The sequence below is a fragment of the Podarcis pityusensis genome (genome assembly GCF_964106645.2).
Source record: "Podarcis pityusensis genome assembly, chromosome: 10".
NCBI lineage: Eukaryota > Metazoa > Chordata > Lepidosauria > Squamata > Lacertidae > Podarcis > Podarcis pityusensis.
The window spans coordinates 17,899,853-17,914,880 of NC_138035.1; the positions used below are offsets into that span (position 1 = coordinate 17,899,853).

General features: G+C 42.4%; 1 protein-coding gene across 3 annotated transcripts in view; it reads right to left on the reverse strand.

Moving 5' to 3' along the window:
- The window catches only part of USP18 (ubiquitin specific peptidase 18), a 22,291-nt gene extending 9,504 nt beyond the window's left edge, over positions 1–12,787 (reverse strand). Inside the window, exons 1-3 of one of the 3 annotated variants that reach the window (XM_081023168.1) lie at positions 12,611–12,787; positions 11,295–11,465; positions 3,958–4,054 (exon numbers count right to left, since the gene is read on the reverse strand). In XM_081023168.1, coding sequence (XP_080879294.1) covers positions 3,958–4,054; positions 11,295–11,457 — 260 coding nt within the window. In that variant the 5' untranslated portion in view covers positions 11,458–11,465; positions 12,611–12,787. The remainder of the gene's footprint in view (positions 1–3,957; positions 4,055–11,294; positions 11,466–12,610) is intronic. The other 2 variants (XM_081023169.1, XM_081023167.1) reach the window with 2 other exon arrangements.
- Positions 12,788–15,028: the final 2,241 nt, after the last annotated feature.

A 15,028-nucleotide genomic window follows, 5' to 3' on the forward strand; every position in this document is an offset into this window, starting at 1 on the left:
GTGTCCGCTTCTCTGGAGTAGCAGAAAACAACCTTTCTCCCTCCTCTATGTGACATCCTTTTATATATTTGAACATGGCTATCATATCACCCCTTAACCTCCTCTTCTCCAGGCTAAACATGCCCAGCTCCCTTAGCCGTTCCTCATAAGGCATCGTTTCCAGGCCTTTGACCATTTTGGTTGCCCTCCTCTGGACACGTTCCAGTTTGTCAGTGTCCTTCTTGAACTGTGGTGCCCAGAACTGGACACAGTACTCCAGGTGAGGTCTGACCAGAGCAGAATACAGTGGCACTATTACTTCCCTTGATCTAGATGCTATACTCCTATTGATGCAGCCCAGAATTGCATTGGCTTTTTTAGCTGTCGCGTCACACTGTTGGCTCATGTCAAGTTTGTGGTCAACCAAGACTCCTAGATCCTTTTCATATGCACTGCTCTCAAGCCAGGTGTCATCCATCTTGTATTTGTGCCTCTCATTTTTTTTGCCCAAGTGCAATACTTTACATTTCTCCCTGTTAAAATTCATCTTGTTTGTTTTGGCCCAGTTCTCTAATCTGTCAAGGTCGTTTTGAAGTGTGATCCTGTCCTCTGGGGTGTTAGCCACCCCTCCCAGTTTGGTTTCATCTGCAAATTTGATCAGGATGCCCTTGAGTCCATCATCCAAGTTGTTGATAAAGATGTTGAATAAGACCGGGCCCAAGACAGAACCCTGTGGCACCCCACTAGTCACTCTTCTCCAGGATGAAGAGGAACCATTGATGAGCACCCTTTGGGTTCGGTCAGTCAGCCAGTTACAAATCCACTGAGTGGTAGCATAGTCAAGACCGCATTTTACCAGCTTCTTTACAAGAATATCATGGGGCACCTTGTCAAATGCCTTGCTGAAATCAAGGTAGGCTACATCCACTGCGTTCCCTTCATCTACCAGGCTTGTAATTCTGTCAAAAAACGAGATCAGGTTAGTCTGACATGACTTATTTTTCAGAAATAAGTCATGCTGACTTTTCAGAAATCCATGCTGACTATTGGTGATCACAGCATTCCTTTCTAGGTACTCACAGACTGTTTGCTTAATGATCTGCTCCAGAATCTTCCCTGGTATTGATGTCAGACTGACTGGGCGGTAATTATTTGGGTCCTCTCTTTTCCCCTTTTTGAAATTAGGGACAACATTTGCCCTCCTCCAGTCTGCCGGGACTTCGCCTGTTCTCCAGGAATTCTCAAAGATGACTGCCAGTGGTTCTGAGATCACATCTGCCAGTTCTTTTAATACTCTTGGATGCAGTTCATCTGGCCCTGGAGACTTGAATACATCTAGACTAGCCAAGTATTCTTGTACTATCTCCTTAGTTTTTCGGGGCTGTGTTTCCTTTGCTGAATCATTTGCTCCAAATTCTTCAGGTTGGGCAATGTTTTCTTTATCGGAGAAGACTGAGGCAAAGAAGGCATTGAGGAGTTCAGCCCTTTCTGTGTCCCCTGTTTGCATTTCACCATCTTCTCCTCTGAGTGACCCCACTGTTTCTTTGTTCTTCCTTTTGCTACGAACATACCCATAAAAGCCTTTTTTGTTGCTTTTAACCTCTCTAGCAAGCCTGAGTTCATTCTGTGCTTTAGCTTTTCTGACTTTGCGTCTACACATGCTGGCTATTTGTTTGAATTCCTCTTTGGTGGTTTCCCCCCTTTTCCATTTTTTGTACACATCCTTTTTAAATCTTAACTCAGTTAAAAGTTCTTTAGATAGCTACCCTGGCTTCTTTAGGCACCTTCCATGTTTCCGTCTCATTGGTATTGCCTGACGTTGTGCTTTTACTATCTCCCTCTTAACAAACTCCCAGCCATCATGAACTCCCTTTCCTTTTAGTATTACTGTCCATGGGATCTCACCCAGCACTTCCCTAAGTTTTATGAAGTCGGCTTTCTTAAAGTCAAGAAATTGAGTCCTAGTATGCTTGGCTGCTCCTTTCCGCTGTATAGTAAACTTCAGAAGAGCATGATCACTCGTGCCTAATGATCCTTCCACTTCTACCCCACTAACCAGGTCATCAACACTGGTTAGGACCAGATCTAAAATGGCTGCTCCTCTTGTTGCTTCTCCCACTTTCTGGACAATGAAGTTATCTGCAAGAACAGTGAGGAATCTGTTTGACCTTATGCTCTTGGCTGAGTTTGACATCCAACAAATATCCGGGTAGTTGAAGTCCCCCATTACTACTATCTCCCTTCCTTTTGCATGCTTGGCCATCTGTTCCAGGAAGGCATCATCTATGTCCTTCGTTTGGCTTGGGGATCTATAGTAAACTCCCACAATGAGGTCACTGTTATTCTTCTCTCCCTTAATTTTGACCCAAATGCTCTCACTTTGGCTTTGAGGTTCTAAATCTTGGATCTCTTCACAGGTATACACATCCCTGACATAACACGCCACTCCTCCTTCTTTCTTGTCTGGTCTGTTTCTCTGAAATAGATTGTATCCCTCCATTATTACATTCCAATTGTGGGACTTATCCCACCAGGTTTCAGTGATGCCTATTATGTCATATTTAGTTTGCTGTAACAAGAGCTCAAGCTCATCTTGTTTATTTCCCATGCTTTGCGCATTAGTGTACAGACATTGAAGTCCATTAATCATTCCCCCGTGTCTCTTATTTAAGGATTTTTTCCTCCCACCACTAGGTCTGCGTGCTGTTTGCTCCATTTGGTCTATGACATTTGGATGATCATCTTCATCAATTGATAGACTCCTACCTTCAGGAGCACTGTCTCCCTCCCCCACATTAGTCAGTTTAAAGCCCTCCTGATGAGGTTTCTGAGATTTTTGGCAAAAACATTCCTCCCAACCGTTGTGAGGAGCAGCCCATCGCTTGCCAGAAGTCCATCTTCAAGAAACTGCAGTCCGTGACCTAAAAATCCAAACCGTTCCTGTTTACACCATTTGCGAAGCCAGCTGTTCACTTCCACTATTTTTCCCTCTCTCCCTGGGCCACGTCGTTCAACTGGGAGGACAGATGAGATGACAATTTTTGCATTTAATTGCTTCAATTTCCTGCCCAGAGCCTCGTAGTCTCTTTTGATCTTCTGGAGGCTATTGCTTGCAGTGTCATTGGTTCCCACATGAACCAAGAGGAAGGGGTATTTGTCAGTGGGTTTTATGATTCCTTGCAGTCGTTCAGTTACATCTTGGATCCTAGCCCTGGGGAGACAGCACACTTCCCGAGACATCTTGTCAGGCCCACAGATCACTGCTTCTGTTCCCCTCAGTAGGGAATCCCCTATCACCACTACACGCCTCCAATTAGGTCTGGTCGGGGTTCTTCCGTGAGCTGTCCGTTCCAAGGTCGCCTGCACATTCCCTGAGGACTGACTTTGCTGCTCGTCTTCATATACCTGATCGACTGTAATGAGGAAGAGATCCTCAAATGGAGTCTGCTCTTCGTCTTCCATGCTAGGGGAGAGGACCTCAAAGCGATTGTGTATTTCTAAACAATCAGAGCGAACCCTGGGCCTCCTACTTCTTTGAGTCACGTTTCTCCATATATCTGGCTCCTGTGTTGGTGAACTAGCCTCCTTCTCAGGGGAGTCCCCTGTCTCCTCCTTGGTGGAGACGGTGTGCTCTGTTGCTTCCAAGAAGAGCTCCCAGACATGTCCTCTTTTGGGAGGCCTATGTGCATTTTTACAAGTTATAGCAAGTTTGGGGAGGTTTGGTTTTTCATCTTCAATTTATTTATTTATTTTATTTATTAATTTTTATTATTGTTGTTGTTGTTATTTTGTGCACACGGGCGGCTCTGGTTTTGGTCATCGCCAAAAAAGCTCAACAACCAACAACTTTTTTGTCCAGATTTTTACTCCTTTAAATATGGCAAACTGAATTAAGCATTCCCCCCACCCCACTGCCCTCTAGAGAAAGAGATTTTGATCCAAAGCACTGCACCAGTTGGTGGGGAAATCCTCACTCACCTCCGTAGTATCATAGTGAACTGTCTGTTCATGAAGAAGACCTGAAGCAAGGAGTTGAGGCAGCAGTTTAGTCCAATATTGTACAGGCCAACAGCCCCTGGAAGTAAGAGACAACACCCAGACATGCAGCTTTGGTTAAGGGCCAGGAGAATGGCGCGCTTTTGACTTATGATTGCAATCCTATGGACACTTTCTTTGGATTAGGTTTCATGCGGGGGGGGTGGACTTGCTTCAGTGTAAATAGGCATAGAATCTAAAGCTAAATTACATGAAACTTGGGGTGGGGGGATAAATTTGATTAAGTTCACTGTTAAAGGTTCACCGTTTTCAAAACAATGCACAAGCCAAAACTGGTGGTGTTAGGTGAGAATATTCTCTGTAATGCTGGTGGTCAACAAAAGAGATTTAAAGACTCAAGGGAAATCTTTAAAAATGTAGTATAAACACCGACAACTGGGAAACACTGGCCTGCGAGTGCTCCAGTTGGAGAACAGCCTTTACCAAAGGCTTCATGGGCTTTGAAAACGCTTGAACTCAGGACGCAAGGGAGAAACGTGCTAAGAGGAAGGCATGCTTGGCAAACCCTCACCATTATCAACTCCCTCCCAGAAACCTATGTCCCCACTGTGGAAGGACGTGTGGATCTAGAATTGGCCTCCACAGTCACTTACGAACTCACCATTGAGACCATGTTCATGGAAGACAATCTTACTTGGCTATGAGCGATCACCAAAGACAAGGAAGATAAACGTACCGTTGAGCTCTAGGGTAATTTCTACACACACTCACATCCTGCTCTTCACCTTCCACTCAGACAAGCAAGAAATCTTATCAGAGTTGAAGAACACATTTCAGCCAGGCAAAAACATTTGAGGAGGGACTGAAGCAGGGTTGGTGAGGGGTGTGGCCTGGGGACAGGTGCGTGGCTTGGGAGAGGGTGTGGCCCGAGGTGTGTGTGCCAAGGGCCAGACAGAGAGTCCCAGAGGGCCACAGTCAGTCCCCGGGCCTAAGGTTCCCCACCCCTGAGAAATGAAAATGTAAGGACTTCCGGAGGTCGCGCCAACGGTAATGGCGGATTCCCTCTAATTCGGAGGGAACCCGCTCCACAGAAACAGGGTCGGATACCGCTTCGGCGCAGTGGGGACCCCTGAAATCACAGGCGGGTGAAGCCTGTGAACCTGGGACTCGGCGGGCACTGTCTGCGCCCCCCCAATCCGTGAAGGAACCCGGCAACGGGCTCCGGAACGGAACGGGGAAGTGGCGCTGTGCTGTGAGTCGTCTGCTTCTTCTGTGGAGTGAAGCCGCGTAGCTGTTGCCGGAGAGCGCTGCCTTTCTTCCTTGAAAATTTGGCTTTGAAAACAACGATCCGTGAGTAGGATTACTACGTAATTAAGGAACTGTACAAAATTTGAAAGTAATTGGCCAAAGCGGAGAGGTATAAAAGGGAAGTCTGCCTCCCGCTCTTGTAGATAGAACAAAGCATTGAACTTGAAAGCGGAAGCTTTAAAAGACGCACAAAAGGATTACAATCCAATCATCTAACCGGGTTTTTTCCCCCCTCAATTTGAGGGAAGAGGGGGGGAAGCTTTGAACGTTATTCTTTTAAGAAGAAGTGAGAAAGAGGAGATAAAAACCACCGCTCAACCCCCCTGGAACGGGTTCCCAGTGACAGTAAAAAGTCTAAGAGAATGTACTGTCTTTGAACATATTTTGACAGCTAGTCCTGCATCTGAAATACAATTTGGATACAATATTGCTGATAGGTATCTCCTGGTCTCAAAGTAACTGTTTAAGATAGATTGTTATCTTTCCGGTGAATTGGGGGACTTAAGGAAGAAGTAAATTATTTTAAGAACTTTATGACTGTTACAGTGTCCCCCTAGTGGAATTTGGAACTTGTTACAACTAGTTACAACTGCAGCTGGCCTGAGGAATTTCTCACACTGTATTCCTGGAACTTTCCATTTCAAAACAACTTTGAATCTAACCATGTGACTGACCTTGAGTTTTATCTAGAGGGGTATGGCAGATGGAAAAGAGAAGTTAGACTCGTTACAAGCAACAAGGTCTGGCAGATTATTTCGTACAGACGGTGGACTGAAAAGGAGAGCCTCGACATCTGGCCCCTCTGGGGTTCCAATAGCAACCTCATCGGCACAACCTAAAACTAAAGGTATGGCAAGTGACGATGCCTTTGCTCAGGTACTGGCTAAAATTAATGAATCTTTGGATAGAATAAGCAAACAAGTAGCAGAGGCATCGGATAAGATTGATCAAAATACAACAAGTATTAATCAAAATACAGTAAGTATTAATAATTTGGGACAGAAAGTAAATACTAATACAGACACTATTCAGAAACTATTACAGGAATCTGCCTCAACACGTCAGATTGCCGAAGAGGCTAAAGAAATTGCTACAGCTACTATTGCAGAGGTTCAAGAGAAGATACCACCGCTACATAAACAACTTGAAGACCATAAGTTAACCCTGTCTATGATTGAGTTGAAGGAGAAACAAGTGAACCTAAGGGTCAGAGCCGTACGTGAAGTGGAGAAAGACAATTTAGTTGATTTTCTTACACAGGAATTCATAGATTTTTGGAATCCAGAATTGGCAAAAGACAGATTTAAAATAGTAAATGCTTTTAGACTTGGAAAAGGAGGAGGAAAGAAGGTGAGAGATTGTTTGATTACTCTCCGAACAAAAGAAGAGAGGGACAAGATCTTGAGTTTGCATTTCCAGAAGACACTGGAAATACAACAGTCAAAAGTGGAGATATTTAAGGACATTCCGAAATACCTTCTGGATCTCAGATCTAACTACAAAGACCTGGTTACCTTGTTGAGAAGTAATAGAATTAACTTTAGGTGGGAGTTTCCTCAAGGCCTATCCTTTAGTTACAAAGGAAAGAAGAGGAAAATAAGATCGGAAGACGACAAAGACAAATTCTGGAGAGACCACGGAGAAGACCTACAAAAGAAAGCTACAGGAGAGTTAAGAGCAATTGTAAGAGAAACTTTAGACACACCAGGACTATCTCTGGAACTAAAAGACCGCCTGAAAAACATGATACCACCGACAGAACAGGAACAGGCACTAGGTGCTGTTGGAGGAGAACTAAAATAATTACATCATGGCCCTGCAACTACTAAGCTGGAATAGTAATGGCCTCAATTCCCCTCGGAAAAGGAAATCTGTGTTTCATTTATTAAAAAAGGAACAATTGGACTTGATTTGTCTACAAGAAACACATATAACAAGATTACACAGGAAATTATTGATAAATAAAAGACTTGGTCAGGAGTTTATTTCATCGGACAAAGTTAAAAAAAGAGGGGTTGTGATTTATGCAAAGGACAGACTATCACCGAAATTTATCTTTAAAGATGACCAAGGAAGATTTGTGGCAATTGAAATTCAAACACAAGGAGAAAAAATTTTGATAGTAGGAATTTACTCACCAAATGAAGGGAAATCTGATTTTTTTAAGAAGTTGCATGAGACTTTGATGGACTATTTGGATTACAACATGATTTTGATGGGAGACATGAATGGAGTGGTATCTACGCATATGGACAAGGCACAAAGACAGGTAGTCACTAAGGATGGTAGACTACCGAAAACCTTTTTTGAGATGACAGACAACTTGGACTTAGTTGATATCTGGAGAACAAGAAACCCCATGGCTAAAGAGGGAACCTTCTTTTCTGAAGCCAAAATGACATGGACAAGAATTGACCAAATATGGATAACTAGAGGAATGGCACCAAAGACAAGAAAGGTGGAAATCTGCCCGAAAACTTGTTCCGACCATAATGCTGTCAAGATGGAAATGAAACTAACACCAACTGGCTCCTTTAGATGGAGGATGAATGACACCTTATTCAGAGATGAAGAAGTGCTTAAGAAGGCCCAAAAAACCTTGAGAGATTATTTTGAGATAAATTTGAGCACCAATGTGGAAAAAAGAGTAATCTGGGACGCAAGTAAAGCGGTTATGAGAGGGTTCCTGATACAACAGAATGCAGTAAAGAAGAGAATTCAAAATGAGAAGAAGGATAAGATATTGAAGAAAATAAAGGAAAGTGAAAAAAGATTGAGAACAAATCCAAAATCTCAAGAGATTTTGAGAGAATTAAAGTTACATCAAGTACAATATATGAAAATGATGAATCAGGAAATAGAATGGAAAATTAAACAAATGAGACAAAAGACATTTGAGTCGGCTAACAAATGTGGTAAACTGTTGGCTTGGCAAATGAAAAAAAGACAAAAATTAAATATAGTCACGAACCTATAAGTGGAAGGAAGGAATATACAGAACTCAGCAGAGATTAGAAATTGCTTCCAGAGGTACTTTAAACAACTATATACACAAGGGCCACTGAAAGAAACTGATCTAGATCAATTTTTGAAAACAAATGGATTACAAAAAATCTCTCAAGAAAATAAACTAATGTTGAACTATAAAATAACTGAACAGGAGATAGAAGGTGCCATCCAAAATATGCAATTGGGCAAGTCTCCAGGACCGGATGGATTGACTTCTAGATATTACAGATCCTTGAAAGAATGGTTAATACAACCTTTGAAAGAGGTGTGCAATGAAATAATGGAGGGGAAAAGAGCACCAGAGTCGTGGAAAGAAGCATATATTACACTTGTACCGAAAACAGAGACTGAAAAGACACAGCTTAAGAACTACCACCCTATATCATTACTCGATGTGGATTACAAAATTTTTGCAGACATTTTGGCTAAGAGATTTAAAAAAGTGTTGATGGAAGAGATTCATAAAGATCAAGCGGGCTTTCTCCCAGGAAGACATTTGTCTGACAATTTGAGGAATATAATTGATATTCTGGAAAAACTAGAAGTGAATATAAATACTAAAGCAGTTTTGATATTTGTGGACGCGGAGAAAGCTCTTGACAATATTTCTTGGAGCTTTATGAAGAAGAATCTACAGGGTATGGGGGTAGGCCAAGGCTTTGAGAATGGTATAAGTGCAATTTATTCAGAACAAAAGGCTAAATTAATTGTAAATAATGTGGTGACGGAAGAACTTAAAATAGAAAAAGGGACATGACAAGGTTGCCCAATTTCCCCACTTCTTTTTATTTTGGTCCTGGAGGTTTTGCTGAACATGATTAGAAGGGACCAGTTGGTTAAAGGTATTCAGGTTGGAGCTAAACAGTACAAATTGAGAGCATTTGCAGATGATTTAGTACTGACGTTACAGGAGCCAGAATCTAGTACTAAAAGGGTTTTAGAACTGATTCAAGAATTTGGTCAAGTTGCAGGATTTAAATTGAACAAGTTAAAAACTAAGGTTTTAGAGAAAAATCTAACATCAATGGAGAGAGAGAGGTTTCAGAATGTGACAGGTTTAACAGTGGTTAAGAAAGTTAAATACCTGGGGATTAACATGACAGCAAAAAATGGGAATTTATTTAAAGATAACTATGAAAAATGTTGGGCGGAAGTGAAAAAAGATTTAGAAATTTGGTCAAATTTGAAGCTTTCACTGCTGGGCCGTATTGCTGCGATAAAAATGTATTGAATGTATTGCCTAGAATGTTGTTTTTGTTTCAAACTTTGCAAATTGTGGACAAAATGGATTGTTTCAAGAGGTGGCAGAAAGATATTTCTAGATTTGTCTGGCAGGGCAAGAAGCCCAGAATAAAATTTAAAATACTAACGGATGCAAAGGAAAGAGGTGGATTTGCCCTGCCAGACCTCAAACTTTATTATGAATCAGCAGCTTTTTGCTGGTTGAAAGAATGGCTGCTTCTTGAAAACACTGACATTTTGGACCTAGAAGGTTTTAACAATGTATTTGGATGGCATGCATATCTGTGGTATGATAAGGTCAAAGCACATAAAGCATTTAAAAATCACATTGTCAGGAAAGCACTGTTTAATGTTTGGATAAGATACAAGGATTTAATGGAAAACAAAACTCCAAGTTGGCTGTCACCAATGGAAGCGAAAGCCTTGAAAAAGCTCAATATGGAGGTCAAATGGCCGAAATATTGGGAAATTTTGGAACAAGATGGAGATAGACTGAAATTGCAGAGTTTTGAAAAATTAAAAAACAAAGTGCGAGACTGGCTTCATTATTTTCAGATAATGGAGGCATTCAATTTGGACAAGAAAATTGGCTTCCAGGTGGAAAAATCAAAATTAGAAACTGAACTGTTAGAACCCAAAACTAAGAATTTGTCAAGAATGTATAACTTGCTGCTGAAATGGAACACTCAGGATGAAACGGTGAAATCTGCTATGATTAAATGGGCACAACACGTTGGACACAACATTATGTTCGCTGACTGGGAACAGTTATGGACCACAGGTATGAAATTTACGGCATGTAATGCCTTAAGAGAGAATATTATGAAAATGATATACAGGTGGTACATAACCCCAGTCAAGCTTGCAAAAATTTACCATTTGCCTGATAATAAATGTTGGAAATGTAAGGAAATCGAAGGTACATTTTTTCACCTTTGGTGGACGTGCCCAAAGATTAAGGCTTTCTGGGAAATGATATATAATGAATTAAAAAAGGTATTTAAATATACCTTCTTGAAGAAACCAGAGGCCTTTCTCCTGGGCATAGTCGGCCAATCGGTGTTAAAAAAGGATAGAACTTTCTTTATGTATGCAACAACAGCAGCAAGAATACTCATCGCAAAGTATTGGAAGACACAAGAGCTACCCACACTGGAGGAATGGCAGATGAAATTGATGGACTATATGGAATTGGCGGAAATGACTGGCAGAATCCGTGACCAGGGAGAAGAGTTGGTGGAAGAAGATTGGAAGAAATTTAAAGATTACCTACAGAAATATTGCAAAATTAAAGAATGTTAGAGTGATGATGGATTGAAATTAAGTGGTTTCTAGCTGTACAGGCTTTAAAGTTATATATAGATCAAGATTAAGGATTAGGATTAAAAAGGTTAAAAGAATGGAAAATTGGCTATTAATAGGTAAAAATTTAATGTTATATTATATTAAGATCAAGGATTGGGATTAAAAAGAAGGGAAAGAAATTGCTGGACAAACAAACTGAATTGGAATACAAAAGAGGGAGGTATGAGGAGGTCCAGAAAATAAGTGAATCCAAAAGTAGTGATGAAAAGATGGAATTGTTTTTAACTGTTTTTTCTTTTTCTTTTTTTCTCTGTATTTTGTATACTGTATTTTTCTTCTTAATTTTAATTTTTTTTTCTTATTGATGTGTCTTTTTCTATGTGAAACTTTAATAAATATCATTTTAAAAAAAGAGAGAGAGAGAAATGAAAATGTAAGAAAAAAATAAGATGTACCATTTCTTGAGTCTGCCATCCCACAAATCTCTTGGAGCTTCTGGCTGCACGTCTCCAAAGCTTCCTCTGTAGAGCTCTCCTCATCTGCCTCAGCCGTCATCGTCTGATATTCCTCCAGCTTGAATGTCCTTTTTGGCTTTGGACGTCCAGCTCTCTGACCCATCAAACGTACTATAATGCAACACAAGTAGACAACATGCAAATCAATTTTCTCCCAAAACAAGCACCTCATGTTGTCTCTTGTTGCTCCTGCTGCTGTTTTTCCAGGAGGGAGAAGAGGGCTTGCTGGTCACCGTGCATCATCATTTCTTATTTTTATTCTCCTTAATGTCATATATCTGGAGCAGTTGGCCAGGCAGGTACATTTTATTCTTTTCCACTTTAAACATATATTACCCTTTCCTACAACAAAATGGTGTTTACTCCCATGCAAATGTGTTTAGCACCAGGGCAGCCGCAGAAAACGCTGTTTTATTTCTGAAGTTCACGATGGTGCTATGATGTACATGTGTTTAAAATGAAAACCTGCACATGCTCAGAGTATTTCTTTCTCTTTCCCCCTCATCACAGGGCTGGCTGGCAAATTTGGGGGTTTTGATCTAACTTATCAGGAAGAAGATAAATGTTAATGGTGTGGTTCTGAAGTGAAGTTATAAGCACTGCGGTCTAAAGTGGTGGCATTGTAGGGGCAACATAAGCATTCAGACCAGGGTCAAAATTTTTGCCAGGTGATGGCTGGGGCTGGAGGGAATTGAAGGCAGAGACATCTGGAGAGCAGTAGGTGAACCCGGACTTCAGCAAGAGACTCTCTCAGCTCCACCTAATGATGCACTTTTAAATAGGACAGACCAATTTTTCTCTGCTATAGGAGTATGCCAATTTCTGAGTTAAAAACGGAGGCAGAATATGATCCCTTATCCATGTCGCTCAGTTAACCCTGCACCCTTTAATTTTTGAGTGAACCCAATGAACCCTCTGGGGCTCCTTTCTATTCCCTATTCCCTATTATTTTGTTTCTCAACAAGTAGTTTTTGTCAGCCTGCTGATAAGTCTGGGGAGAAGTTCCTGATCGCAAAGAGCCATCCCGGTAGAATGAAGTTAAGGATTGAATCACAAAATTGGATCATCTAGTCCACCCCGCTGCAATGCAGAACTCGAACCCACGACCCAGGGACTAAGAGTCTCGTGCAAACAGCGCTATTTTCCCAAAGCAAGTGGAGCACCGACTCTCTCCGAAGAGCTGAAATATTAAAAAAAAAAAACAAGCAAGCAAACGGAATATGCAACGTTTGAGCACGAGAAGAATTGGGACTTACTGCGCCTCGACCGCCAGCCGCCCGGATCTCCTCGTTGCCCCGCTTCACTTCGCTTTCCACGAGCGTGGAAACGAGCCCGTCCGCGCCTCGCTTGCCAAGCTTCCCTTCTGAGCGCGGCGCTCCTCGGCTAGGGGGCAGAGCGGAGCCGCCGAGATGAGTTTTGATTTCCCCTTTTGAGAGAACAGCTTGGAAAGTGAAACTTAAGCGCGGCTCCGGAGCAGCTCCGCCCCCCCCCCCCCCCCCCGCTTCCAACAGAAAAGGGACCGCACCAGAGCCGGGCTTAGGTTTGATGAAGGTAATGGGGCCCTTTATATGTCCAGCTGTCCTTTGTCAACAACAAAGGACAGCTGGACTGGTTTTTTTTGTGTTGAATATATGCTATATGGTAATTTATGGACCTAATAGGAGCAAACCAGTGATATTTTAGGGAGCAGGCGAGCAGGCTAGTTTTATTTTATTTGTCTTATATTTTGGAAATGTACAACCAGGTTTTTTTTTCCTTTAAATTTTTTGGGGGGCCCCAAGAGAGTGGGACCCTAAGCTATAGCTTGTTTAGCTTATACGGAAATCTGGCACTGGATCACACGTTAGGCGCGCTTCTGCATTTTCAATTATTAAAGAGGGATGGGGGTAGCTAAGCAGGGTCCGGTACGTTGGTTTTTTTTTAATGCCCGCATGGAGGGGTGAGCAGATATTTGTTTTTAGTTTAATGCTATGCCACTGCAGACTGCCTTTTATCTAGATGCCCTCCAGGGATGATTTTTAATCATGGTGATTTCAAATAATATTGCTGACGGGCACCTGTGTTGTTTGAGCTTGATCAGTGCCGGATTTACGTATGAGCTAAACAAGCTATAGCTTGGGGCCTCTCTTGGGGGCCGCAAAAAAACTGGATGTAGATTTCCAAAAAATAAAACAAATAAAATAAAACCTACGTACAGCAACAGTGTTTTGTGTTGTGTAGGTTCCTATGATGTAATAATAATAATAATAATAATAATAATAAATAAATAAATAAATAAATAATTTATTTATTATTTATACCCCGCCCAGCTGGCTGGGTTTCCTCAGCCACTCTGGGCAGCTTCCAACAAAACACTAAAATACAATAACCTATAAAACATTAAAAACTTTCCTAAACAGGGCTGCCTTCAGATGTCTTCTAAAAGTTTGGTAGTTATTTTTCTCTTTGACATCTGATGGGAGGGCGTTCCACAGGGTGGGTGCCACTACCGAGAAGGCCCTCTGCCTGGTTCCCTGTAACTTCACTTCTCGTAGTGAGGGAACCGCCAGAAGGCCCTCGGCACTGGTCCTCAGTGTCCGGGCAGAACGAATGTAAGTAATGGGCCACGCCTGCCAGCCTGCTCCCTAAAATATAAAGTGCCCTATTACCTTCAGTATCTTAAAAGGTAAAGGTACCCCTGCCCGTACGGGCCAGTCTTGACAGACTCTAGGGTTGTGCGCTCATCTCACTCTAGAGGCCGGGAGCCAGCGCTGTCCGCAGACACTTCCGGGTCACTTGGCCAGCGTGACGAAGCTGCTCTGGCGAGCCAGCACCAGCGCAGCACACGGAAACGCCGTTTACCTCCCGCTATAAAGCGGTACCTATTTATCTACTTGCACTTAGGGGTGCTTTCAAACTGCTAGGTGGGCAGGAGCTGGGACCGAGCGACGGGAGCTCACCCCGCTGCGGGAATTCGAACTGCCGACCATGCGATCGGCAAGTCCTAGGCGCTGAGGTTTTACCCACAGCGCCACCCGCGTCCCTTTCAGTATCTTAGGGCCTCATTAAACCTAAATCCGGCCCTGAGCCTGATCCTATATGTGCGCTTACACAGAGGGAAGTGCCCACTGAATCCAATGAGGCTGACATCCATTATACCTTACCTGGCTGTGCCATTGAAGTCAGTGGGGCTTACTTCTGAGTATAGGATTGAACTGTCGTTCCTAAATATGACCAGTCCTGTGTATGCTTTCTAGGGAATAAGCCCTGACTGAGATCAGTGCAATTTCCTCCTGAGGAAGGAGAAAAGTATGGTAAATCTCATCAGCATAACTTGGACTCCGCCCCCCCCCCCAAAAATTATCATGCCACGCAGCATCAAAAATGGATTTAAGAAGATATATCCTAAGCCAAGTTATGGCAACTGATTCTTTCACGAAATGTAACTTGACACAGAACAATTATATGATCTCTGCCCCCTAATCCACTGGCATTCAATTGTTGGGACTTGATGACACACACACACCCTGCTGGGTTGTGTGAGTGACACCTGCCTCGATCAGCAGTGATCAGACCTTCCCCACAGCCTTTAAGTTTCATTTCTTAGCTTCTGCGTATGTCAACAGTGGGAGCTCAGCTACTATTGTTTCCTGGTCTCAGCGGGTTTCTGTCAAACCTCAGGTCTGTTTTTCATT